This window comes from Callorhinus ursinus, unplaced genomic scaffold, assembly GCF_003265705.2.
Source record: "Callorhinus ursinus isolate GAN/ISIS: 27379988/994484 unplaced genomic scaffold, GSC_fseal_2.0 scaffold3, whole genome shotgun sequence".
NCBI lineage: Eukaryota > Metazoa > Chordata > Mammalia > Carnivora > Otariidae > Callorhinus > Callorhinus ursinus.
The window spans coordinates 31365709-31390907 of record NW_027397065.1 but is presented as its reverse complement, the minus strand read 5'-3'; the positions used below and the strand labels follow the sequence as shown (position 1 = coordinate 31390907).

Below are 25199 nucleotides of genomic sequence, written 5' to 3'. Positions count from 1 at the left end.
AAATGTGGCTTCCTGGAGGTAGTGGAATTATTCTCTTAGTGTACTATTGTTCCTGCACAATTCTAAGAACTGGGCTTTGTTGCCCTGAACTGGTACCTTGCTATGTCACGGGGCTGTGTAGCGTTCAGTGGAACAGGGCTTTTAAATGCTTTTGACATTTACCCTCTGTAAGAAATACATTGTGTATTGCAGCCCAGTGTATAATGTATAAGAACTCAATAGAACAATGCTTCCTTTTGTTATAGGCAATTCAAACAGGTAGTTTCTATTCTGTTGTAATCTAATTTTTTTTAATGCTGGCTGCAATCCACTAAATTGATTTTTCAACACACAAATCAGACATAACATACAGTTGGTAAAACATTGCTCTAGATGGTTAAAGCATGAACCATACTAATGGGTCCCATTATGGGGGAGGGGTCACCTGATATGTGTGAGGCACAGTGGTGAACACTGTCGTCTTTAATCTTGACCACATTTTGCACCTTAGGTCACCAGATCTCAGAGAGGGCATCACCTAGCCCAGGGCACACCTCAAGTAAGGGCAGAGCCAGGATTTGCCTCTCGGTCAGCCTGACATTTGTGCATGTCCCTGGGGCATGGAACCCTTCCCCTGTGTATCTGCCATTACACCTCGCTCGAGATTGTTCCCAGAGGAGATGTCAATAGATACATGAATGAGGGAATCAGATGTCAGGCTGATAGAGAAAGAAATTCAAAAGCAGCCTCTTGACTATTATCCTGAGCCAGTGCAAAAGGTTTCCAAACCTGGCCAATGGTTAGATATTTTTTCTTTTAAAATTTTTAATTAATTTTTAAGTTGAGGTATAGCATAGCTCACTGTAAAATGCTCTCATCTTGAGCATACGGTTTGGTGGCTCTTTGCGTACACACAGCCACAGGACCACCCCCAGATCAGGACCCAGAACCTTCCCAGTACTTCAGAAGGCTCCCTTGTGCCCCTTCCGAGTCAGTACTCCCCACGCCCCAAGAGGGTGCCCTTCTGACTTCCCTCATCACTGGTTAGTTTTGCCTCTTCCTCATGGCACGTAAATGGAATTATATATGATGTGTGGGGGTCTACTTTCATTCAGAGTGACATCTGTAGGACTTACCCACTTGGCATGTATCTTCAATTCATTCTTTTCTGTTTTGTAGTGTCTGATTACTTTTTGGTACTTTTAAGCTTCTTAAAAATTCTTCATAGAATATTTTAGACATATATAGCATAGAGATTAATCCAACCCCCCCGCACTGTAAGAAACAAACTTAGGCCCCCATATGCCTTTTCTCTTCAGATTTCCATCTTTGATGCATCCCCACAGCCACCCCAGTATAACTGCTCTCCTGAGTATGCTGCTGATCCTTCCTGTGTGTGTTAGATTTTTACTGCCTGTGTATGACTTCTTAATGGATCCTTAATTTGTGTTTGTTATGTGCTTTTTTTTTTTTTTTCCATTACTGAGCCCAAAGTAAACTTATTCTTTTAGTGTTCCAGGTCTTTCTGGAATTGGGAACCTCAGCTCGGTGCTACTGAGGTCCAGAGAGTTGGAGCGGAGTCCAGAAGGAAAGGCCAGTTGGGGAGAAACAGGAAGAGAGCAAAGGGGTTGGAGGTCTGAGGGGTGGGAGGTGGGTGTGCAGGGAAGACACTCCCACCTGTGTGAAGCAGCTCTCACCCGGGGGTCCCTGAGGCCCCTGTGTCTGTCTCATCTTGGACCTATGGGGAGTTCACGTGCCCCTCTTTCTGACCTGATTTTCTGGGCCCACTGGTGCCACCCCTGCCAGGGCAGTTCTCAGAGGGTCTTGTTGGGGAGAACAAGGTTCTCCTTCGACGAGAAGAAAATGCTTGTGGTGCTCTGTATCTCACACCCTCCGGCCAGTGACGGGTAGGGTGGTGAACACTCATTCATGGGGCCAGGCACCATGCCAAGTAAGCACTTCCCACATTCTAACACATGGACTCTCTCAGAGCAACCCAGTGAGAGGGGACACTGTTTGACAGACTGGGAAACTGAGGCACCTGGCATTGAAGTAATTTCCCCAAGGCTACAGCTAGCAAGTGGCAGAGCTGGGACTCCCAGCCAGAAAGACCCTCTCCAGACCCACCATGACCTATATACTCTCCAGCCTCAATTCCTCAGAAGGCAGAAAGCGTGCAAGCCATTCCTTCTGGCCGCTCACCTTCTCTGACAACACATTTGTTAGGGAGGTTTTCTTGACTTTAGCTACAGGCAGGGAGGGACTACCTTTGTTTGGCACATGTTGTATCTCAGGGGCCTAGCCCAGCATCCAGAACAGAATCAATGCTAGTGATATCCTTGGGACAGATGCTGAATGAATGAGTGGGCCACAATGCCGATGCAGAGGGTTGGAAAACCATCCACAGGGAGGCCACTGAGTGGAGTCTCTGCCAACTCCAGGCTTGACGCCCAGCTGTAGGGAATCTGAAAGTCAAAGGTTGGAGTCCCAGCTCCAAGGCTCCCTCGCAGTGCCACCTTGGACGGCCTTAACCTTCCTCATCTGGAAAGTGGGGATCCTGACAGGGCCACCCTCCTGGGGTCACTGGCACTGAATGGCAGGGTGTGACACACCACCGTCCGTTCTGGGCACAGGTGGGGCAGGGGGCCTCCCAGGTGGGCAGGTCCTGTTTGGGTGAAAGGCCAAGATGGTTTTGTGGGAGAACAGCCGGGTTCCTGTTCAGGCCCAGCAGTTCCGTGGAGCTCGCTGGCGGGCACAGTTGAGTTGTGTGATTGGTGGTGTCCCATAACTTTTCCCCGTGTCCCTAGTTCCACCCCTTAGAGGCCGCAGGAACAACCACAAGCCGCCCTTGGCCCCTGCCTCTGTGTTTCAGCCCTCTGCTGTCATCTGACACTCAGGAGACGGCTTGCCAGGCCTTGGCCGGCTGCAGAGGACCTCTTGGGCCGCTCTGGGCTGACCTCCCCTGGGGACCGGCTAGGCAGGACAGCACTCATTTTTCCTCACACTCATTTGGCTTTGTAGACACCCTTCCTGGCCCTGGTACTGACCAGCAAGTTTTCACCCACATCCTCAAATACACCCACCATTTACCTTCCCTGCATGGTGCACTCCGCGGGACCGTTCATAGGAAATGCTGAGGACCTCTCCATCATAGCTGGGTGCTAAGCTTTTGTAGGTGCCTCTTTGGTGCCAAGGGCTCTTTCTGCATTCCACTTACTGATTTCCTCGCCCTAGGAGGGGGATGTCATCCCCACCCCAGCCGCACTTTACAGATGAGTAAACTGAAGCGCAGAGAAGTCTAGCCAGTTGCCTGAGCACAGTCAGGATTTGAACCCCAGCCCAGGTTGTCTTTGTGAGCCCAAAGCCCAGGTTGTCTCCACTTCGTTCCGTGCTGCTCTGCAAAGAAGGCAGGAGTAAGCCCATGAATGCTAGTGACAGCCACAGTACCCGTGAGGGTGACAAATTGCAGCTACCATCTGTCACGTGCTTGCTCCATGCTGTGAACTGTAATCAGCGCCCGGCATGCACTTCCACATGCAGTCCTCACTCCATGAGGTTATCGGCATCTCTGTCCCCAGTTTACAAATGGCAAACACTGGGAGTTCAGAGAAAATTTGTCCAAAGGCATGCAGCTAATGCATGAGACAGTTGTGCCCCTCGCCCTGCCGATCCACTCCTTGGGGTTTGAAAAACCAGGTACACTTTGACATCCAGACACTGAGATTTGCTCGGTGCTGGAGAGAGATGAGCTACCAAGCCATGAGAAGGCACAGAGGAACCTTAAATGCATATTACTAAGTGAAAGAAGCCAATCTGAAAAGGCTGCCTACTGTATAACTCCAACCATAGGACATTCTGGAAAAGGTAAACACATTCTGGAGAGAGGAAAGAGACCATTGTCAAGGGGGGAGGAAAGAATAGGCAGAGAACAGGATTTTCAGGGCAGTGAGACTGTCGGTATGAAACTGTAATGATGTCATTATCCACGTAAACTATAAAAATGTCATCATACATGTGTCCAATCCCATGTTCTGTACAACAGCACCACACCAAGAGTGACCCCTGATGTAGGCTAGACTGTGAATCCTGGGCGATAATGATGTGTCACTGCAGGTTCATCCAGCATAACAAGTGCCCTGCTCTGGTGGGGGGGGTGGATGCTGGTTCTGGGGGAGCCTGCGTGTGTGGGGAACAGGGGTTGTATGGGAAATCTCTGCCTTCCACTCAGCTTTGCTGTGAAGTCTAAAACTGCTCTAAATAACAGTCTATTTTTAAAAAGCAAACAGGTACACAAGGTACTCGTTACTGTCTGGGCTGCCACCCGCCTGCCCCCTGACCTGTGTTCTTCCCACATGCCCCAGCAGGGATGTAAAGGGGAAGTGTGTGTCTCTGCAGGAAGTGGGGGCTGCCCTGGCTAGATTATCTGCGGGCTAGTCTTTTCCAGGTGTTTGTCCAGGCCTGCTGTCAGGTGTGATTTGACATTGAATCCAGGGGCATGCATGGTGTGGGGAGCCAGAGGGAGGGAACTGTGCAATTGGGTAACCAAGGGAGGCCAGAGGGATGTCAGGCATGCCGGTGGACTCTGCCAGGGCATAGACTGATGCTCCCATTTGGGGAGAAGGAAGGAGAAGGTAAGGGGAGGTGATAACCACATTCTTTGGTCCCATTCCCTGGGACAGCATGTGCTCAGAGGAGGCTGGCCTGGCAACTGCCAGGCATTGCAAAATTCAGGCTTAGTTGAATCAATGGCCTTTGGAAAAGTACATTTTGCTCAGGAGCCAAGTAAAACTGAAGACTCTGCCGCCAGCACACTGAAGTCAAGAGCCCTGACTCACACTGAGTGGGAGGGAGGAGAGCTGAAAGCAGGCTGCGGCCCTCCAGTGGGCCCAGGCTCCCTCTGGCGCCAGGCCCCTCAGCCAGCTCAAGGCCCTTGAGCAGGACAGTGTGCGTGCCATGCGCAGCATCCTCAAATGGCTCTGTCGGGGCTCAGACCCCCTTCGTGGTTTAGAAAACTTTCCATCCCTAGGAAACCATGGGCAAAATGAATCACTGTAAAAATCTAATTTTCTTATTGATTTGCTTTGTCAGTTTAAAGATGACTTCTCTCTAAGATGAGTCTTCGGTAGATGACCGTTCCAAAAGCCTAAAGATGTTGGGGGCATCTGGGTGTGGTGGGAATAGCTCTGCTGGGACACACACATAGTTCCCACATGTGACCTCAGTTTTTCTGCCTTTAAAATGGATCTGGACTAAATTCGCCTTGCCAAATACCCAGGAAGCATGTCACTAGTGTCCCCATTGCCTTGGCAGACACTGCTAACCCTTCTCAGCCTTCACAGCTGGGCAGCCTGGAATTGATCCCAGAGACGAAGCTTCTTGGCCACATGGGGGCCCCGCCCTCTCAGTTCCCTTCTAGCGCTAGAACATTTAGATCTCTTTGCCCTCTCCCGTCTTTATAGTTGTACTGCCTATTCTGATTTTAAAAACTCAACATTTAAGGCCAAGCTCACAAATTTGATTGTCCCCAGGCCAAATCTGAGCCACAGAAGTATTATTGTTTTATTTAAAAAAAAAAAAAACAACAACAGCAGCTCATCGCCATCATTTTTAAATTGGTGATTTCACATAGGACCCAAGATTTCTGTTTTTTGGTTTTTTGGGGTTTTTTTTTCCTGATTTTTGGCCACCCTGGGACTCCTTGCTTTAGCCAAGGGCCATGCTGGGGGCTTTCTGCTCCCTTAATTTTTAAAATTTTATTTAATTTTTTAGAGTTTCAAGTTGTTATTTAAATTCCAGTTAGTTAACATACAGTGTAATATCAGTTTCTGGTGTCTGCTCCCTTAAGCTGGGCTTTGGCCCCTTTGATTTGCCACAGGCCCCAGCCAGCTGACTTCTCTCATTTTTAGTATCTACCTGGCCTCAGTAGGCATTTTTCTTTTCTTTTCTTTTTTTTTTTTTTTTTTAAGATTTTATTCATTTATTTGACAGAGAGACACAGCGAGAGAGGGAACACAAGCAGTGGGAGTGGGAGAGGGAGAAGCAGGCTTCCCATGGAACAGGGAGCCCAATGTGGGGCTCGATCCCAGGACCCCGGGATCATGACCTGAGCCGAAGGCAGACGCTTAACGACTGAGCCACCCAGGTGCCCCAGTAGGCATTTTTCTACTTGGGAGTGTACTTCCTACAGAGACGCATAATGCCTGGTTGTCTCTCATTTGGTGATGTGAGCAGTAGGTGGTCCGTGCCTGGGCCCATTGAGTCATTTGGGAAACTTGATGTTTCCTAGAATCTTTTTCAGAGGGAAAGGGTATTTTCTATCTATGAATAGTCACTCCCTAGTGGTTTTGTATTTTTATTTTCTCATGTGGGCTTTCCTTTTAAAGCAAAGGCTTAGATAAGCTGTGGACTGTTTAGGAAAGCAGGGATGAGGCAGATGTTGACAATATGGGGTGGGGAGGAGGTCTCCTTCCTCTCCTCCTCTCCCCTCCTTCCCTCTGTTACTCACCCCTGCCTCCTGTAGGCCTCCCCTGTGAAGTCTCATTGCTGGTGGGTGGTTAGGAAGCCCATGGCTTTCAAAAGGTACTCACCTGCACATCTCAGGTGAGCTCTTTGCCTGCGAAAGACCCAGTCTTCTGTGGCCCAGTGGGCCTCTTGTTACTTAAAGATGGTGCATGCTCCCTACTTAAGAGTGCAGTGCCAAGTGCGAGGGAACCCAAGATGCGTAAGGCCAGTTCCTGCCCTGGGCGAGTTCACAACTTCTAGTTGTGATAGTGTTAATGAGATGGAGTGGGTTGCGCCTTTCATTCATGATTACAGTTCACACATGTGTAGTAACAACACACCGTGTGCCTTACGATGACAGAGTGAAGCTCAGGGGCTGTGGGCAGCCCAGAAGGTGGTGCTTCAGCCAGCCTGGGGATAATTAGAGATGGATTCTCAAAGAAAGGGTTGTGTGAGCTGAGTTTTAAAGAATTACAGGGTTGGGACGCCTGGGTGGCTCAGTTGTTAAGCTTCTGCCTTCGGCTCAGGTCATGATCTCAGGGTCCTGGGAACGAGTCCCACATCAGGCTCCCTGCTCTGCGGGAAGCCTGCTTCTCCTTCTCCCGCTCCCCCTGCTTGTGTTCCCTCTCTCGCTGTGTCTCTCTCTGTCAAATAAATAAAATCTTAAAAAAAAAAAAAAAATTACTGGGTCCTCTGACGTCTCCTCCCACTCCAGCTGTGTCAGCCTCCTTACTGTTCCAGGAGCCTGCCAAATATGCTTCCTGCCTCAGGGCCTTTGCACTTGCTATCAATGCTGCCTGGATTGTTCTTCCCTGGATATCCACGTGGCTGCTATCTCACTTCATTCAGATCCCCATTTGCATGTCACTTTGTTAGATGGGGCTTCTCTGATAGCCATTCCCCACCCCCACCCCCCATCTAAAACAGCACCTATATTATACTCTGTCTCCTAGCTTGGTTTATTTTTCTTCATAATACTTATCGGCATTGACATATTAGTTCATTTATTACTTGTCTCTTCTACTAGGATGTAAGCTAGGCAAAGGCAGGGAGTTTTGTGTCTGGCCACTGTTGTATTCCTAGCACCTGGAAGTTTTTGGTATACAATAGATACTCAATCATGACAGAAAGAATGAGCTGGTGGAGGAGGAGAGAGAAGAGGTGATGCAAACAGAGGGCACAGTGCATGTAAATGAACGGAGCTGGGACAGAATGGGCCTCTCTGGAACAAAGAGTGTTGGTGGGGCCATGAGGTGGGTGGGAGGGAGGGAGGGCAGGTAATGTACAGTTAGGGCCAGTTCTCCTAAAGACCCTACCTGTCTTTATTTTTTCGTTTATAACCTGTTTATTATGAAACAAAAGTACGGAGATGTGCCCAAATGAAAATGGTCATCAAGGAGGGCACTTTGATCCCTTTCCTTATGCATTTTCCCATGGGACTGTCTGAAAAATTTCATCTTTTAATTTGTGAGCCAGGCCTCGCTTTCTAAAGCGCACCGCTGCTTCCCAGCCTGGCACAGTACCTTCGTGTGGGTGCACGTCCCAGCTTCGCCACATGCCAATTGAGTGACTTTGGGCTTCTGGAGTGACGAACCTTATCAGGAGCTATTGCTCTCCCTGAGACACACCCTTCTGCCCTTTTTCTCAGCCTCATTTCTGCTTTCTTTTTAGGCTCAGGATCTCAGCCCAGAGTCACCGACTCTACACAGTCTTTTCTGAGCCTTAGTTTCCTTTTCTGTAAAAAAGGGCTGAATCTCGTTTTTGTATCTTGGAGAGTCTTGGGGATTCAGTGAGCTGTCATGAGCACAGAGGCTGGCTTACTTAAATACTCTCTTTCCCCTTTCCATGCCATCAGATCCACCTCCAGGTTTTTCTTTATTCTGCTTTCTTTGACCTGCCAACCTCTTTAAAATCTTGATCCTATCTAAGGGCTTTTATCCCCAGGCCTCGCCAGAACTCAGCCCTCACTTCTTAAGGTAGCTGAGAATGTTGTCCAAAAGGTAGTCTCATAGTGCAGAGTAAAACTGAATTATGGGCAGGTGCAGATGGAGGTCAAGTGACATTCGGGCTCTCCCCAAAGGGGGCACCTTCCACAGATATCTTTCTTCCAAATACTCTGCTCCAAAACTTAAAACCACCAGCCCCGGTGGTTTCCTCCTTTTAAATCTCTGTTGAAGGCCGTGCCCTGGCTGGGAGCCGCTGGGATGAGAACCCAGTCCCCGGAATAGCTCCTGCCGCTCAGCATTTAAATGCCATCTGTATTTTTATCCGATGATGGGTCATTTCTGAAAAACCCCCACTCATGTTCTGCCCCTCTAAGAATACATTTCCATTTATAGCTTCCACTCTCGGGATGATGTTGTGTCCTGGTGTGGGGCTGGCGGCTGCGTCCTGTTTCCAGTGATTTGGAAACACTTTGGAGCCCTTGCTGTCCCTTGGCCTGTGTTCCTGGTGGCCTTGACAGTGGGAAGCCTGACTCCCAGCCAAACCCCAGCTCCCTGGTGTCCTGAGGCTCCGACACCAGGCCTTTCCTCTTTCTGTGAGAGCGTGAGCTCATTGAGCTCTTGCAGCGGGGGGGCGGGGGAGCCCCCACGGGGGTGAGGGGGCCCCCATCCGGCGGTGCTCTGCCAGGCCCTTCAGGGTGACACCACACCACAGTTCCAAAGCTCCATGACCCTTCCTCCTTTACTTGCTCACCAAGTGCCCACAGCCTGCTGTCGGTGCCAGACTCCGTGCAGGCACAGGAGGGCAATGCTGAGTGTGGATGGCCAAGGGCCCCCAGAGCCTAGTGCAGAGTTTTTGGGAGGCCAAAGAGGGTCAGGGTGAGGGTCAGCCTCTGGGTCAGGCTGCCCAGGGTTCCAGCCTAACTCTGCCTCTTGCTGGTTGTGTGAACTTAGGCAAGTGGCTCGGCCTCTCTGAGCCTTGGTTTACACATTTGTTGATGGCATCTTATGGGCAGTAGGGAGGATTCAGTGGGATAGGGTAGGTCAAGTGTACTAAGTGGGGCTTGGCCCATAGGGTAGGAGCCCAGGAAATGCCAGTTCTTTTTCTCATCCCTCTGTTGACCTGTGGTAACTCAGGTAGGTACATACTGAAAGTCTTAGGAAACAAATTTGAAGTTGGAAATCAACACACAGCTGATACCTTAGCAATTCTAGCATGCACCAGTATCTTCTGAAGTGCACTTTTTTTCTCAAATGCCTGCCCTCCCTACCCCTATGCTGGTTTAGTTCATTCCATAGTGGGGCCCTGGAAGCTGCAAATTTAATCAGCTACCAGGCAGATTCTGAGGCAGTGGTGCAAGGACCGCACTTGGAGAAAAGCCGCCTCCTGCATCTATTCCACAAGTATTTCTATGGACCTACTGTGTGCCTGGCACTTTTCTAGGCTCTAGGGATATAGTGGAACTCAAAGGCAGACACAGTTCCTGCTCTCCTGTACCTTACATGCTAATGGCAGAATCAGGCAATCAACAAATGCACATAACACAACATAAAATCGGACAGTGATCTTAAGTGCCAAGAAGAAAAAAACCATAGAGCAAGGAAATGGAGAGGGGTGTTTTAGTTAGTGGCCAGGACAGGCCTCTCCAAGGAGGTGACATCTGAATATAGATGTACGTGAAGTGAGGCAGCAAGCATGTAGACATCTGAGGGAAGAACATTCCAGATACAGAGAATGGCAAGGGCAGAGGGCCTCAGGTAGGAGCAAGCTTGCTCGATTTCTCAAGGAACAGATCGCGTTAGGATTTAGAGCTATTAGACTAGCTCCCCCCCGCCGCCACTGCTGTGTGTGAGCTTTGTTCTCCCCCGACTGGCGCAGGTCCAGGTAACAGGTAAAGTGCATTGTCCGGCCCAGCGAGGCCTCTCCCATTTTTCTGATAGACCATCTAAAACACTCTTGGAGAATATCTTGGTCACCTTCCTGATTAGCCGGTTTTACTGTGTTGCTCAGCAGCATGTCCCCACAGCCAACACAGCACAGCACACCTCACCACGCTCAGGCATCTGGAAACCCCAAGAGAACAAAGACGGTGACTTCAAAAGAGTCGGGGGGGCCTGTCCCTTAACACAGAATACTGCTGCCCTTTCTCTTTTACTGCAACTATCTGAAGCTGCAGGAGTTTGGATTCCACGATCCCTGAGGTTCCTTCTGGGATCCTAAGAAAAGGTTTTGTGTGAGAAGCTGTTGAGATTTGTTCTGGACATATCAAGTGTGAGGGGCAGGTGGGATGCACCTGGGCATGAGGAAGCTCCTTGGGCATTACCATGTGAGCTCTGCGAGGACAGGGACCACATCTGTCTTGTTGACTTTCTCCTGTCTCTGTGGAACTTGGCACAGTAAATTAAGGCATGGATGAATTGGCTTTGGGAGCTACAAGAGAAGCGGCCTAAATACTGACCCCTGGGCACACACCCGGTTGTCAGGGATAGCAGGAGGCAAAGGAGCAGACAGAGAGGGTGCCAGAGAGTGAGAATACCGTGGAAATTAGACAGGCAAGAGAAATCCAGGAAGGAGGGACGGTTAGCAGGTTCAGTGCAGGGGCATACCAAGGAGAGCCAATGGCATCTGGCCCTTAGTAACTCCTGGGTGATCTTAGCTAGAGCAGGAAGAGAGACTGGAGGGGAGGCTGATGTCAGAGGCCAGACTGCTGTGGGATAAGGATTAAATGGAAGGTGAAATGTGAAGTTATTCTGGGCCAGGTATTAAGAAGTACGCTGTGTACTTCCAATTGCATTGCTTCGAAAGGTACCGAATAACTGGTTGTCTTCTCTTTAAGATACTAAGGTTGATTATTGGGTTCAGGTGGCTGTAGCCTGGTCCATCTATTATTAAGTTTCTGATCATTGCTAAGATCCAGTGTTTTATCAAAGGATACACAGGGATGATTTTTCTAATTCTATTAGTCTTCCCACATTATTCTGTGGAATATATTCCCACATTATTCTGTGGAATTCTGTCTACTCCTACATCTTCATCAACTATTTGGTTACTTAGAAATGTATTTGTATGCAAAAAAAAAAAAATGTCAGAATAAGTGCTTTCCCTTTATTTTTCTAGTTTTCAGGATAACGAGTTGGTGGCCTCGTATCTCCAAAGGTGTCCGAAGAGGGGTTTTTTTTGTTTTCTGAAGTGTTGTTATGAACTCATAGATTGCTTAATGTGTTTGATGTGTTTTAGCTATGGCCATCATTAAAAATTTTTAACAGTTTTACTTAGGTACAATTGACATACAATAAACTTCACATAAATAAAGGGTGCAGTTTGAGAAATTTAACATGTATACGTCCATGAAATCATCGTCACAATCAACATAGTGAACGTATCCATCACCCCTTAAAGTTTCCGCATGTCCCTCTCTTCCTTTCTCCCTGGGCAACTAACAATCTGCGGTCACTCTAGACTACTTTGTACTTGTCTAAAATTTTATATCTTCAAAAAGAAGCAGTAGAAGGTGTAACCAGAAGCTAACACAAATGGTTACTTTTATTCTTAGGAGATGCATAAAAAATATTAAATATTTAGGGATAAATTTGACGAAAGAAGTTCAAGACCCATGTACTGAAAACCATAAAACACTGTTGAGAATTTTATGTAGATGGAATCATACCACATGTACCCTAATTTGTCTTTCATTCAGCATAATTATTTTAAGGATCATCCATGTTGTTGCTCACGTCACTACTTCATTGCTTTTTATTGCTGAGTAATAGTCCATTGTGTGGATATGCCGTAATTTGTCTATCCAGGTGTCCATTGATGGGTGACTGTGGCTATTACAAATTATATCTGTGGCAATTACCTCACAAATTTGAAGATGTAAGCAAGGGTGTAATTATTTTTATCACTACCCTCCCCATAAAACGTAGGCATAAAATTTAACAAAGTCAGTGTTCCACAGTTTGCTTTTTTTCTGTTACTGTATAGAGACCTTCCTCATTCCCCTTTATAGCTGTATCTTCCTCCACTTTATGGATGGTCTATAGTTTATTAACTGGTCCCGCTTGGATGGACATTTGGATGGAACCCAGTTTGCTATTACAACTGGTGCTGTGATGAATAGCCTGCACAAATGTCATTTTGTATTTTCATCTGGAATTTGCTGAATGCCATTAAGGGGCGAAGCCCTGCACAATCCACAGGAGATTGAGGAACAGATCTGACACGTCTCAGTCCAGTAGGAATGGAGGACTCTACAGCCATCTTGGGGCTGTGCCGGGAATGTATATGTCCACAGAGCGCGGGGAGGTTGGGGAGGCTGCCTTAGGAGGGGCCTTCTAGAAGCTCTTCTTCCTCTTTGGCCAGACTTGGTGGCTTCTGTGGGAAGGAGGAGAGGGAAAAGACTAGGACTTTGTGGTCAGAGAAGGTATTCTGGGATGGGAAGGGTCACAGTGGAGGCAGTTGGAGCTGGGGGAACACCCTATTGATCGAGACCTCTGCATAGGCACCAATATTTAGAGAGAGAACCCCGGGGGATGGGCTGGAGAGAGAAAACTATGCATGTGGTAATGGTGTGTGCACAGAGGGTCACCACCCAGACCTCCACTCCTCCAGCTCCCGGCCTGTGTCCCTGTTTCACATAGGCATGTGGAACAGTGGTTAGAGCATGTGTCCCGAAGCTAGACTGCAGGCATTTGAATCCCGCTCCTGCGTCCTGGGCAAGTGAAATAGGGGGAAGGATGATATCTACTGCACAGGTTGTGAAAAGGGTGTGCGCTGACGAATGCCAAGCCTGAGTCCACGGCTGGGTGCACGGTCGTCACTCACGGTGCGGGGCAGCCTTGGTGTAGCTGTCATAGTCATTATTCACCCTCTGAGCACCTCTTTCTGGGCTAGAGAGGGAGACAGACTATTTTCCTTTCTTTTGACAGAGGGAAGATTGGTGTAGGCTCGTATTAGCGGTTTGAATGTCAAGGACAGGGTTCAGGGGGCTGTGAGGGGGATTCCAGGGCTCCGTAGAACGGGTGCTTGGTTCTTTCCAGAACCAGAGAAGAATTGGTTCTTTCTGTGCCCATGCTTGTTTCCGATGTGTTCATTGACCTCTGTGCGCCCTCCGGCATGCACACGCACGTGCACGCATGCACACGCACGCACACACACGCACACACACACACCCCAGTAGTTCTCAGTAAGGTGGAAGAAATGAGTAAGTGAACAAACAAGCACACTTTTCACCTGACTCCCTGGTACTTGGCACCGAAGGCTCTGACAGGCTTGGTGGGCAGGGGTGACCAGGCCAAAGCATCAACGAAAAGCCTTGCTGGCTATTTTTGGGACGAATGACCCACCACTTCCAATGACTTGCTCCTAAATGGCGTCTAATTTCATTAAGCCTTGGAAACAGTGACATCACGAGTGCCTGCCTGGTAACCGCCCACATATGGCGAACCACAGAGTGATCTGAGATTCATCTACAGGAGCAGGGGAGAAGTGAGGTCCCGAGCAGCAAAAGTTAAAATAGCAAAGCTGAGGCATTCTGCTATGAAAAGAAATTACAGAAGAAATCCATTAGTCAGAGATTTCCAGCGGCAATTTCCTTGCTTGGGAGCAGAAGAAGACTTATGCGTGTTTATTTTGGGTGAGGTTATGCAGCCATTCCTCACTCAGTAGGCTAGATATGGCATGTAAAGTGCATTTCTGTTAAGTAAATCCTATATTCTCATTGACTTCTAGTACTAATGTCGATGTATGTTTTATCTTAGGGCAAAATGAGTTAGAGGCATAGATTCAGCATGTTTCATTAAAATAGTGACACTGGTACCTATTGGACCATCATAGTAAGCCACAAGTCCAGGTAGACTTTTTTTCTCTGTGGATTCCTTTGCCCAGGTCTCTCCAAGTGAGCTCTTCCTTCTCAGGCACAGAGCAAAAGGGAGAGGGAAAAGCTGCTTAATCCAGATTCCTGGTCTCCGTGGGGGCAATTGAGGCCGTGGCCATGACTTCACCCAGCGGGAGCAGAGGCAAACTGGCCGCCTTTCAGACAGAACACAGACTCAGTGGGAAAATGAGCTTCCCACATGTGAAGTTTTGCTCTGCATACAACACAGTTTCTCAACTTAATTTCTCCGGACATTTGGGGCCAGTAATCCTTTGTTGCGGGGGACTGTCGCATGCATTGTAGGATCGTCGGATGTATTAGCATTCCTGGCCTCAACCCAGCTAGGTACTAGGAACACCCCTACTCCCCAGTGTGACAACCAAATGTCTTGGGGCAGCAGGACGGGGGGGAGGCGCAAAATTGCCCCTGGTTGAGAACCACTAGCATATGGCTTTTCAAGAGCATAAGAGATAACAAGGATTTAATAAACTTTTTATTGGCTTGTTTCTGTTTTAAATATTTTGAGTTTAATGATACCTTGGACTGGACAAGTCACTCCTCTTCTTGGGGCTTTCATTTTCTCACCTGTAAAATGAATGGGTTGGATACAGTGATCTCAGAGTACCTTCTAGACCTGACAGTGGACAGTGTTGAAGGCAGGAGGCCCCTGTGGGGTCTCTGTGATTGCATCCTCTCCTAGCAGGTGACAAACCTCTTGCCCACCTAGCTTCAGTCACTGCCTCCCATTCTCCTGGCGCTTGGCATCCCGATCAGTCTTCCTTAAGTCCAGCTGATGGTTCTCTTACTTTGGATTCTAGCCCACTTTGCCCCCCCTTTTCAAAGTGAAAATTCCTCAATATCCAGTACAAGGAACCCCTGAAGCCGCAGCTTCCCCACTATCCATTTCATCTTAATCTTGTTAGGACCAGCCAGTGGGTCTTATCTTTGTACAGATGCATTCATTGAGGTAATTCCCCAAGGGCCTGGGTTGGGCAGGAAGAGGGCCCAGGTCCTGTCTTTGGGAAAATCACAGTCTAGGGGGAGGGCAGGAAAAGAGTGGTTTTTGTTTGACAACCATAAAGAATCCGTCTTTTCGCTTTCTCTGTTTGAGGCTAAACAATTCCAGTTCTTTAACCTTTTTTCCTAAGATGTATTTTCCACTGAAATGGTCTTGGTTTGTCCCCACATTGTTGGGAAAAGCAGCAAGAACATGAATTAGGCCTGGATTCAGATTCCTAGCTGTGACAGTTCACAGGTGTGTGAGCTGAGCTAAACCGCCAGCCTCTCTGAGCCTCATCTATAAAATGGGCTAAAAATCCCTAACTTGAAGGTTGGCCAAGAGAATTGAGTGAGAACATGCCAGTCAAAGGCATAGCATGAGCTGAGCACACACTGAATATACAGTAAGAATCCCTTCCCCCTCCTCCACTCTCTTTACCCTTTCCTCCATATTCTCTTGACACTGGGTGGCCACAGCTAATCGCATCACCACATCACCGCAATGAGGGACTGACTAATATAAGTCAGAGAACGGCTCACTTCCCAGTCTGTCACATGCTGGGTTCTCACCAGCCTTCCTGTGGCCCGTTTTCTTAGTGACATTCACTGCTGACTCACTTGGCTTGTGGTCAGCTCTGTACCCAGGGTCTTTTTCAGTTCTCCCTTTACCCCACCACCGCTCCCCAGTTTAGATTTGTGGTGTGGGAATGGAGTAGTTATTAGAGAACATTCTGTTTAGGTGGCCCTTCTCAAGGAGTCCAAAGCATTACTAGACTGGCAACTTCATGAAGGCAGGACCCGTGTCTACTTTCACTACTTCCATTTTCCTACACCTAGAATGTGGCTAGCAAGTGCTTAGTAAGTATCTGTTGAATAAATTAATGTATTTTGAGCTGGTCCATGTCTTCCAGGAGATTCCCACCTGCTCTAGGGCAGCATCTGTGGAAAAGTAAGCAAAACCTTGAGACTTTAACTTACCAGTGGGTGAGCTCTATACTGATTCCCACAAGTATACAGGGTAGTGGAAGGACCATGGTCTATGACTCAGATTTGGGGTTGATTCCCAGCTCTATACTGGTCACGGGCTTGGTGACCTTGAACCAGTGGCTTATAGCTTAGCCTTAGTCTTCTCGTTGGAAAAATGGGATATCCGTGTCTGCCAGGGTTATCATAAGAATTAAATGTGAATGTGTGTGTGTAAAAGTACCCAGCACAAGCTGGGCAGTGATCTTGGTTTCACATCAGTGACTCTCTCCAAAGCACCTCTTTCCTTTGATCACCATTGCCTCCAGTATTTTGTTTGGCCCAAGTCTACCCTCCTCTCTTAGACCTTTGTTCACTCAGCCTTCCCCCCACTCTTCCTACCCCCAACAAAGACATACTCTTGACACCCAGCAAACATTTGTTAAGCCAGCCCCTCAAAATCAGATGCCTACAGGGACCCACTATGTGTGAAGAAAGCAGCTGTGTGGGATTTTTATGTGAAATCTCCTCCTTAAATTGTTTTTCTTAAATTCCATTAAATTAAACACATTTTTTAACTTTTTATTTTGCCAGAATTTCCGGCTTACAATAAAATTTGCAAAACTAATGCAAAGACTTCCCGCATGCCCTTGACCCACACTTCCCCAAAAGTTACCTACCAACTTACATAACCAAAATACCACTATCAAAACCAGGAAAACAACACTATACAGAGGTATTAATTGATACATGGATCCCATTTGAATCCCAGCCATTGTCCCACTGGTATCCTTTTTCTCATCCAGGATATCCTGCGTGATTTAGTTGTCATGTCTCTTTAGTCTCCTCCAATCTCTGAAAGTTCTTTAGCCTTTACTTGGCCCCATGACATTGGTACTTTGACAAGTACCAGCCACTCATGAACCCTCAGTTTGGATTTGTGTGTTGCTTTCTCATGATTCATTTGAGGTTTTACATTCTGAGCAAGATCCCCCACAGGACTTTATGGTGTGCCTTCCCCAGTATGTCAGATCAGGAGGCACATGATATGTCTCCTTACTGGTGACACTCACTTTGGTCACTTGGTTAAGATGATGTCAAGTTTCTCAACTGTAAAGTTACTCTTTTTCCCTTTGTAATTAAAAAGGGTTTTGTGGGGAGGTACTTTGAAGAAATATCCTGCTCCTCATCAAACTTCTGATTTATTCATTTCTTTATATAGATTTGTGGCTTCCTATTTTATCCAATGGCTTATAATCTACTCCTATGATTATTGATTTTAATGCTCACATTGTCCTTTCTTTGGCCAGTGTCCCCATCATTCTTTGAACACTTTCTTGCTTTCTGACATAAGGTGCTCCAAGTTCATCTTGTTTTTTCCCTGCCTAGTCCTGGAACCAGCCTTTTCTCCGAGCAAAGAATGATATTTAGAAGCCAACATTTGAGTATCAGGTGCCCTCTTTGCTATCTGGCTGTCACTGTTCCTGGACCCTCTCATGGAAGGAGGCAGGAAATGTATGTGAATATGACGTGTATTTCTGTATTTGTATCTGTTGAAAATCATGAATTCACAGTGAAACCTCCATATCCACTCTAGCACCACAGTTTATTCTATGTTTCTTTCCATATATACCTCCCTTCCCCAACAGTGAGGCCCCTGGCCCCCATTATCCTCACTGTATTTACATATTCATTTAGTGTGTCCCCCCCACCCCCACCCGTGTATCACTCTCCCATCTCTCTCCTCTTCACCCTCACCAGGTTCTAACCTCTGCCCCCAGCTACCCCCACCTCCCCACCCTGAGCAGCCTCTAACCTCCCATCGAACTCCCAGTCTTGGAATGATGGTTTATAGCTTTTAAACTATGAGGCCCAGTTTCGGCCTGTGGGCCCTGGCTGACCTGATATTAACTGGACGGGGAAGCTGGACTGTAAGCCCCTCCCACCTCCCTGGTGCCCGGCCCTCCCACCTGTCCTAGCACTGCGTGCCCGTCAGCTCCGCACTCCAGCATGCCAAGCTCAGTCCTCTCTCTTGGCCTCTGCTCTTGCTGTTCTCTCTCCCTGAACTACTTTATGGCTCCACCCACCCTTCCTCCGAGCCTCCTGCTCTGATCAGACATCGCCTGCTGCCGGAAGCTTCATGGATTACCCCAGGTACACTTCCTGGGTTCCTCCGGCACCTTCAGCAAACCCCGTGAGGAGCACCACGGCATCCTCTTTCCATTGCCTCGTCTGTCTCTGTTGCTAAACTATAGGCACATGGGGCCAAGGGCTGATTTTTATACCTGTGTCCCTTGTGCCTGAAAGAGGACTTAGCACGTAGTAGGTGTTCATAAATGTTAGTCAGATGAATATTTTTTTAAAGATTTTATTTATTTGAGAGAGAGAGAATGAGAGATAGAGAGCACGAGAGGGAAGAGGGTCAGAGGGAGAAGCAGACTCCCCGCTGAGCGGGGAGCCCGATGCGGGACTCGATCCCGGGACTCCAGGATCGTGACCTGAGCTGAAGGCAGTCGCTTAACCAACCGAGCCACCCAGGCGCCCCAGTCAGATGAATATTAGTAATAGTAACTGCAAATATCTTATAATACTTCCTGGGAGCCAGGCATGGTCCTAAGTGCTTTATATGCATGAAGCCACTTGGTCCTAACCGCTATGCTGTGAGATAGTATTGTTGCCCCCATTTTACAGCCAGAGGAACTGAGGCACAGAATGGTTATGTCAGTGACGTGCCCAGGGTCGCACAGTGTGGAGTCATGTTTGACCCCAGGTGGGCTAATTCCACAGTTCATACATGTTCTTACCTCTCATATGCCTCTCACAGCGAAAGGGGTCAGCGTTTCAGAATAGGGGAAATGAGTAGGTCTGGATAATTGAGTCACGTGGACCCCTCCCTCTCGACCACACTCCCAGCCCGTTTCTAGTGCCCCTCAGGGGCCCAAGAACAGATGGCGGGTAGCTGAACAGGCAGGAGGGAAAGTGTTGCCTTTTAACTTGGCAGCCCCAGGAATATCTTCTCCCCTGAGGTGTTAGGAAACCCAGCACGTTTCACGTGCAATTAGAGTGAGCGCACGGTAGGCAAATATCAGATCTTACGCAAGATTCCAAGTCATTGCAGTGAGGTTAGCGGGGTGCTGACAGCTTTTCCCAATCACCGAAGGGGAACCACGTGCCAACTGGTCACCCCTGAGAGCTGGAGCGGCCGGCAGCTTCACCATGCCAAGTCCTGCCGGAGAGCTGGGGAGCACGGTGTGGACTTAGAGCTCTGGTGATAGAGCTCCGCTTGGTGAGAACTGTCTGCTCAGGTTCAAGTGACAGGAAGGAAGCCAAGTGTGCGAGGAGCCTCGTCTGTGAATGCTGTGTAAATCCACCACAGGCATTCATTTCCATACTCCTCTCAGTGGCCTGGCAGGGCCTGGTGCTAGTAGCCACGAACAAGGAAACTGAGGCTCAGAGCGGTGAAGCCGTTTGCCTAAAGTCACACAGCAAGGAAGACCAGCCCAAGATTTGAACCCAGGGTGGTCTGCTTCCAAGGCCTGAACTCTTAATTAAATAGCTGGCCAGAATGACACCATGTCTGTCTGCCTCCCAAGCCCCCAAATCTTCTGCCACCCCCATGACCCTCGTTTGCTCTGGTGGGACCCATAGGAGAGAAAGGCATCTGCTCCGTGTCTAAGGAGGAAACCCCCGTCAGACGGAGCCAGAGCCGTGGCAAGCAAACGCCCGAGCCTGTGGGCCTCGGGCAGGATTTTACGTTAACTTGGTGCCTTGGGGTTGAGAATCCCCACAGGCAGGCTGCAGGGGCTGGGGCAGGGGGAGTGGAAACAGGAGGGGGAAGGGGAGGCAGGAAAGGGAAGAGGGGGAGGAGAGGCGCCCCCGGGCAAGGACGCAGTGCCGTCATGGAACTCAGGAAAGACTGCGTTCCCCTATTTCCTCATCGTTAGCGAAGCCCAAGAAGTGGGCTCCGTTTGTTCCACAAGTGCCCACTGAGTGTCTGCTATGCCCCAGGCCCATGCTGGGGTCTGGGGACATGGCAGAGGACAAAACCTGACAAGGTCCCTGCCCTTGTGGTGGTTCCATTGTGATGGGGGGGGTGGGGGGGAGACAAACCCAGGAACGTAACCAAACGGAGGTCGTCTCAGGTAGTTCTAAGTGTTGTGAGAAAGTACTACCAGTACTACCCTAAGGGCAGGGTCCCCTCAGAGGGGCGTCCGGCAGGCCTTCTGGAGGAGGTGGCCTGAAAGAGTGGGAGAAGCTGGTTCTGGGAAGAACTGTGGCTCGCCGACCAGGTGGCATGCCGGCTGACGCCATCTCCCCTGCTGCCTGAGAGCCGCCCCCTTGTACCCACCTCACCCCTGTTCCCTTTGCTCTCTGCAGGTTTGACATCTACAGGAAGGTGCCCAAGGACCTCACGCAGCCAACATACACCGGGGCCATTAGTGAGTAGTGTCCTTGTTGCCGTTGCCCCCCGCCCCTCCCCCCATCCCATACCTGGGCCTGCTCTCCGTGTGCAGAGCTGCTGAACCAGGGAGGAAGGAAGGAGAGGAGAAAGGATGGGCATCTTGCCAGCCCTTCATGTAGTTCCTCATCTGTCCACACCATAACCCTGCAAGGTATAGGCATCATCTGTTTCCGGAAGGATACACCCGGAATCATCAATAGTAATTGCCCCTGGGAAGGGAGACGGGGGCTCAGGGGTCGGGGGAGACTTACTTTTGCCCTTACACCTTTTAGACTACTGGAATTTTTGACATAAGCGTGTTTTTAATCATTAAATAATAATAATAATTACACCAGATTTTGGTTTCTAAATGCCAGTCTTCAGTAAAAGGACCCAAGGCTCCTTGAAGAAATAGCTGTTTCCAGGGCTGGGGCAGGAAGAGCACAGAATAAGCGTGGATCGAGTTTGGGCCAGAAAGCAAAGAAGCTCCAGAGGAAAGAGAAGGCTGGAGGTGCATCAGCAGGAAACAGGAGCACCATGAAGGGGGCCAAAGACCAACCCTGGGGCGATCTGAGTAACAGATCACGGCACAGTTGCCTCATGTGCTGAAGAATTACCAAAAAGGAACATGAGTCCGTACAGATGTAAATAAGTGGGAGAGAAGGGGTGACGCTTCCTTAGAGAAGAATTCCAAATAATGTATCTGAGCAAGTCCCCCTCCAGGAGGTCAAGCTTCATTCTCCTCTCCTGGAGAATGGGCTGGACTCAGCGACACACTTGCAAAGAGCAGAGAACGGAAAGGAGAGAGTAACTTTCCTGTGGAGCTACCCAGAGACAGCACCTCAACCAAGTGATAAAGGTTGACGTCAACCAGTGAGAAGTCTTGTGGACGTCACGCACCCCCGATGGGATGGAATGGGAAGGGCGGGCACCTCCCCTCCGAGGGATCGTCCCAAAAAAGGACAAGCCTGTCCAATCATGGGAAAACGTCAGCCAGTCCCAGGTTGGGGGACATTCTAGGACATCTGCCAGTACTCTTCAAAAGTGACAAGGTCTTGAAAACCAAAGGAGGAATGAGGAGCTGTCAGTGGATTCAAGACTAAGGACACAGGATGACTAAATGCAAAGTGGGATCCCAGGTCATGTCGAGGAACAGCAAATGAGCGTTAGTGGGGAAACTGGTGAAATCTGAGTGAAGCATGTGGCTTAGCTAATGGTATTGTACGGTGTTAACTTCTTCGTTTTGACAACCGTACCATGGTTATATAAGATGTTAACGTAAGGAGAAGCTGGATGAGGGGCGTATGAGAACTCTGTACTATCTGTGCCTCTAGTATTACTCAACAATGAGAAGTTTATTAAAAGCAAACTAAAAGTGCCATGCAAGCAGGAATACTTCATAACCTCATATTCTAGATGAGAAAACGGGTCCAGAGAGGTGAAGTGACTTGTCTGAGGTTTCGTACCCCTCCTGTACCCCCCGCCTGACCCCCCTGCTGGCCTCTCCAGTGCTTGGTATGGGGGGAGGGACCCTCCCCGTGGACTGTCCCCTGAGCAGGGCCCTGGGGGCTGGGCAGTGAGGTTGGAACCCACTGCTGCCTCCCAGGGTGGGCCATTGTCAGGTAGGGGGATGACCTGGGGCTGACCCCAACTGGGCCTGCCCAGCCCTCCCTCACTGGTGTGTGGGTGCCTTCTGCAGCCCTGAATCTCCACATCGCTGGGGAAGGAAACAGAACAGCCAGTAACAGGATGCATGCCCTACAGGCTTCAGGTCTTGCAGAGCTGGGTTCATTCTCCCATCTAGTGGTTAATGACCTTGGGCAAGTCACTTCACCTCTCTCTGATTCTCAGTTTTCTGATCCAGGGAATAAATGAGTTCCCGCCTGTCAAGTGTGGGATATGCGCAAAGTCCTCAGTGCTTGGACTACCCTCCTCTTGTCACTGACCTCCTGGAGCCTGTGAAGGTCCGTGACAGCGGATGCTGTGATGCTTGGTGCCTGCGTCCCCCACGGAGAGGATATTCAAGGCACATCAGAGGCAAGGGGCGTGTTCCATCTATCTGTTCTACTAGTTTATGAGCCTGGTCACAGAAATTTAAGTGAGGTGTCCTGTCCCCTCCCTGCCACCAGCCATCAGTTCAGACCTCTGCTTCATGGTCTCTGTGGTCTCACCCTTATCAAGTATATGTGACAGTCAGGTCTGTATCCTCCTGGAAGTTTTAAAAAATAGATGCACGCTTGAATACACCGATATCGTTGTCGGAAGCAGAGAAGGGAGCATACCGTGCACACCACTCTTCCCTGCCCTTTTTCCAACTGATATATCCTGGATACCTTTCATACCGGCACATAGATGGCCCACTACATTCCACCCTCCCGCTGTGTCTGGCAATCCACAGTTGCCATCATCTGGGCGACCCACAGTTTATGTAACCAGCCTCCTGGGGTGGACATTCTTGATTCCGATTTATTGCTATTGCAGACATCCTTGTCCATATATTTTTATATCCTTGTATGGTTATTTCTGTAAGGTAGCTTTCCTAGAAGAGGAATTACTGGGTCAAAGGGCATATGTATTGTAAAATTTAGAAGGTACTGCCAGATGGCCCTCCAGGGATGTGGTCTGATTTGCAGTCCCAGCCACAGCATGCAAGACAGCAAATTCCTTTACACAAGAGGAAAAAGGCGTGAGCCATGGGAAGCCAGCCCTTAGCTACCATTTAGTGAACAAATATTTATTAACTAGGTCCTGGGGCCAGGTCCCGTGCCAAGTCCCAGGATCGTGTTGATGAATGGGCTTCGGTCTTTGTCCTTGAGGAATGCACGGCTTAGCAGGGCAGCAGACACAAAACCATCCTGTCTCATTACGCTGCGATTGTGCTATTAATAACTGAAGGAAACAGCAAGGGCGCTGGACAGTCACAGATCACGGTTTGAATTCTGCCTCCTTCACTTTAAGAGGCCGTTTGGCCTTGGATAAATTCCTTGACTTCCCAGAGTCTTGGATGTTGGGTCCTGGGTCCAGTGTCCCCTTTTGTGGACTGCACCGGGTTTCCCACTCGCACGTGTTCTCTAGGGGGTCACAGTCCTACGGTCCACTGCCTGAGTCTGTACCAGAAGAAGTCTGGTATCGGAGAGCCTTAGCTTCTTGCCCAAACATGGATGGAAAACCCTCATCAAGCCTTCAGTATCAGAAAGGCCTTTCTGGTTGAAATACCTCCTACCTGCCTTTATGTCTTTCATTCATTCATTCATTCATTCATTCAACAAATACTTATTTTGTACCTTTTCTGAGCCAGACACTGTGCTAGACGCTGGGGCCACTGTGGTACTGAGACATTGTGTCTGTCCTCCTAGTCTGGGGCGCTTGTAGGGTGAACAGTCACAGAGTGTCTGTGATCAGGGCTATTGGACAGTGGGTTTCAGCTGAGCAGACTCAGTGCTTACTGTGTCCACCTGCTGGGTTGACCAGGCTTCATCCAGGCCTTGGACAGAGCACACAGATTTCAGAAAGGAGCGTTCCAATCCCTGTCCCTCCATCCTCTGATCTGGACTGAGTTAGAGGTTTGGGGCCCTTTTGCAGGCTTGGGGGAAGGAAGGCAGTTAGAAGACCTGGCTTGGTCTAGGTCAACACTGACCTTCAGAAGTACCTCCCTATTTTGGGCCTTTCGTTACAGCATCTAGTGGGTTGCTGGGGCCTGAGCGCGGTTTGGGAGGGGTGAATATGATTCTGAAACGCCGGTGCTATGTGATCCTGGAAGATTCCAGGTGAAGGATGCTTTGCCTGGTGGGGGGGATTCTTTCCTGTGTGTCCTAGCTGCAGTTTGTAGGTGAGAAAGAGAAGGACATGAGCCGGGAAGGTAGGACGGGTGGCTGCAGGAGTGCAGCGCATTGGTCCAGCTGCTGGAGAAGACATCTGAAATTTGTTTCTATGCCACAAAAGCAAGCAAGCAAACACGGCCCCTCTGTATAAACTCATGCGGCATGTATTTAGACATAGGTTGCCAAGTGAGAAAAGCATGGTTGAAAAGGTTGTCTATGTTCTGCTGTTGTTTTCTTAGAGGAAAAAAGGATGTATATGTCTATGCTTAATGCCTGTGGAAGAATGCAAGACCATAATGCTGGTGCCTCTGGGCAGGGGGCTGCAGATCAGGAGTGAGAAAGAGACTCAACACCCTCTGCCTTTTTAAGCAGCTTGATTATTTTTCTTATCATGTGTATGTGTTACCTCTTATGAAAAGGAGAAAAAAAAAACAAAACAAAGTAAAACCCTTTAATACTGCCCCATATAGCTTTTTCAGTGTTTGGAGAATTGGGGAGTCATTCTAGGATCCTATAGGTTGGTCTGGTTTTAGAGGTGTGGTTGGGACTCTGGGGATGTCCCTGTCTTGCTCTTCACTTGAGAGTCCTAGATTTTGGGGTTTCTTTTCTTAGGGCATTGCCTCTAGAATTCACAGGTTCCAGGCCTGTCCCCCCACCTGCCTTCCGGTGTGTTCCC

The 25199-nt window shown here is 48.9% G+C and overlaps 1 protein-coding gene across 3 annotated transcripts in view; it reads left to right on the top strand.

Annotated features, from left to right (window-relative positions):
* ERGIC1 (endoplasmic reticulum-golgi intermediate compartment 1) overlaps nt 1-25199 on the top strand; it is a 104259-nt gene that overhangs the window by 30248 nt on the left and 48812 nt on the right. Inside the window, exons 1-2 of one of the 3 annotated variants that reach the window (XM_073889906.1) lie at nt 20639-20700; nt 22567-22739. In XM_073889906.1, the coding sequence (XP_073746007.1) occupies nt 22574-22739 (166 nt within the window). In that variant the 5' untranslated portion in view covers nt 20639-20700; nt 22567-22573. Of the gene's footprint in view, nt 1-20638; nt 20701-22558; nt 22740-25199 lie in introns of those variants that run through there. The other 2 variants (XM_025867526.2, XM_073889910.1) reach the window with 2 other exon arrangements.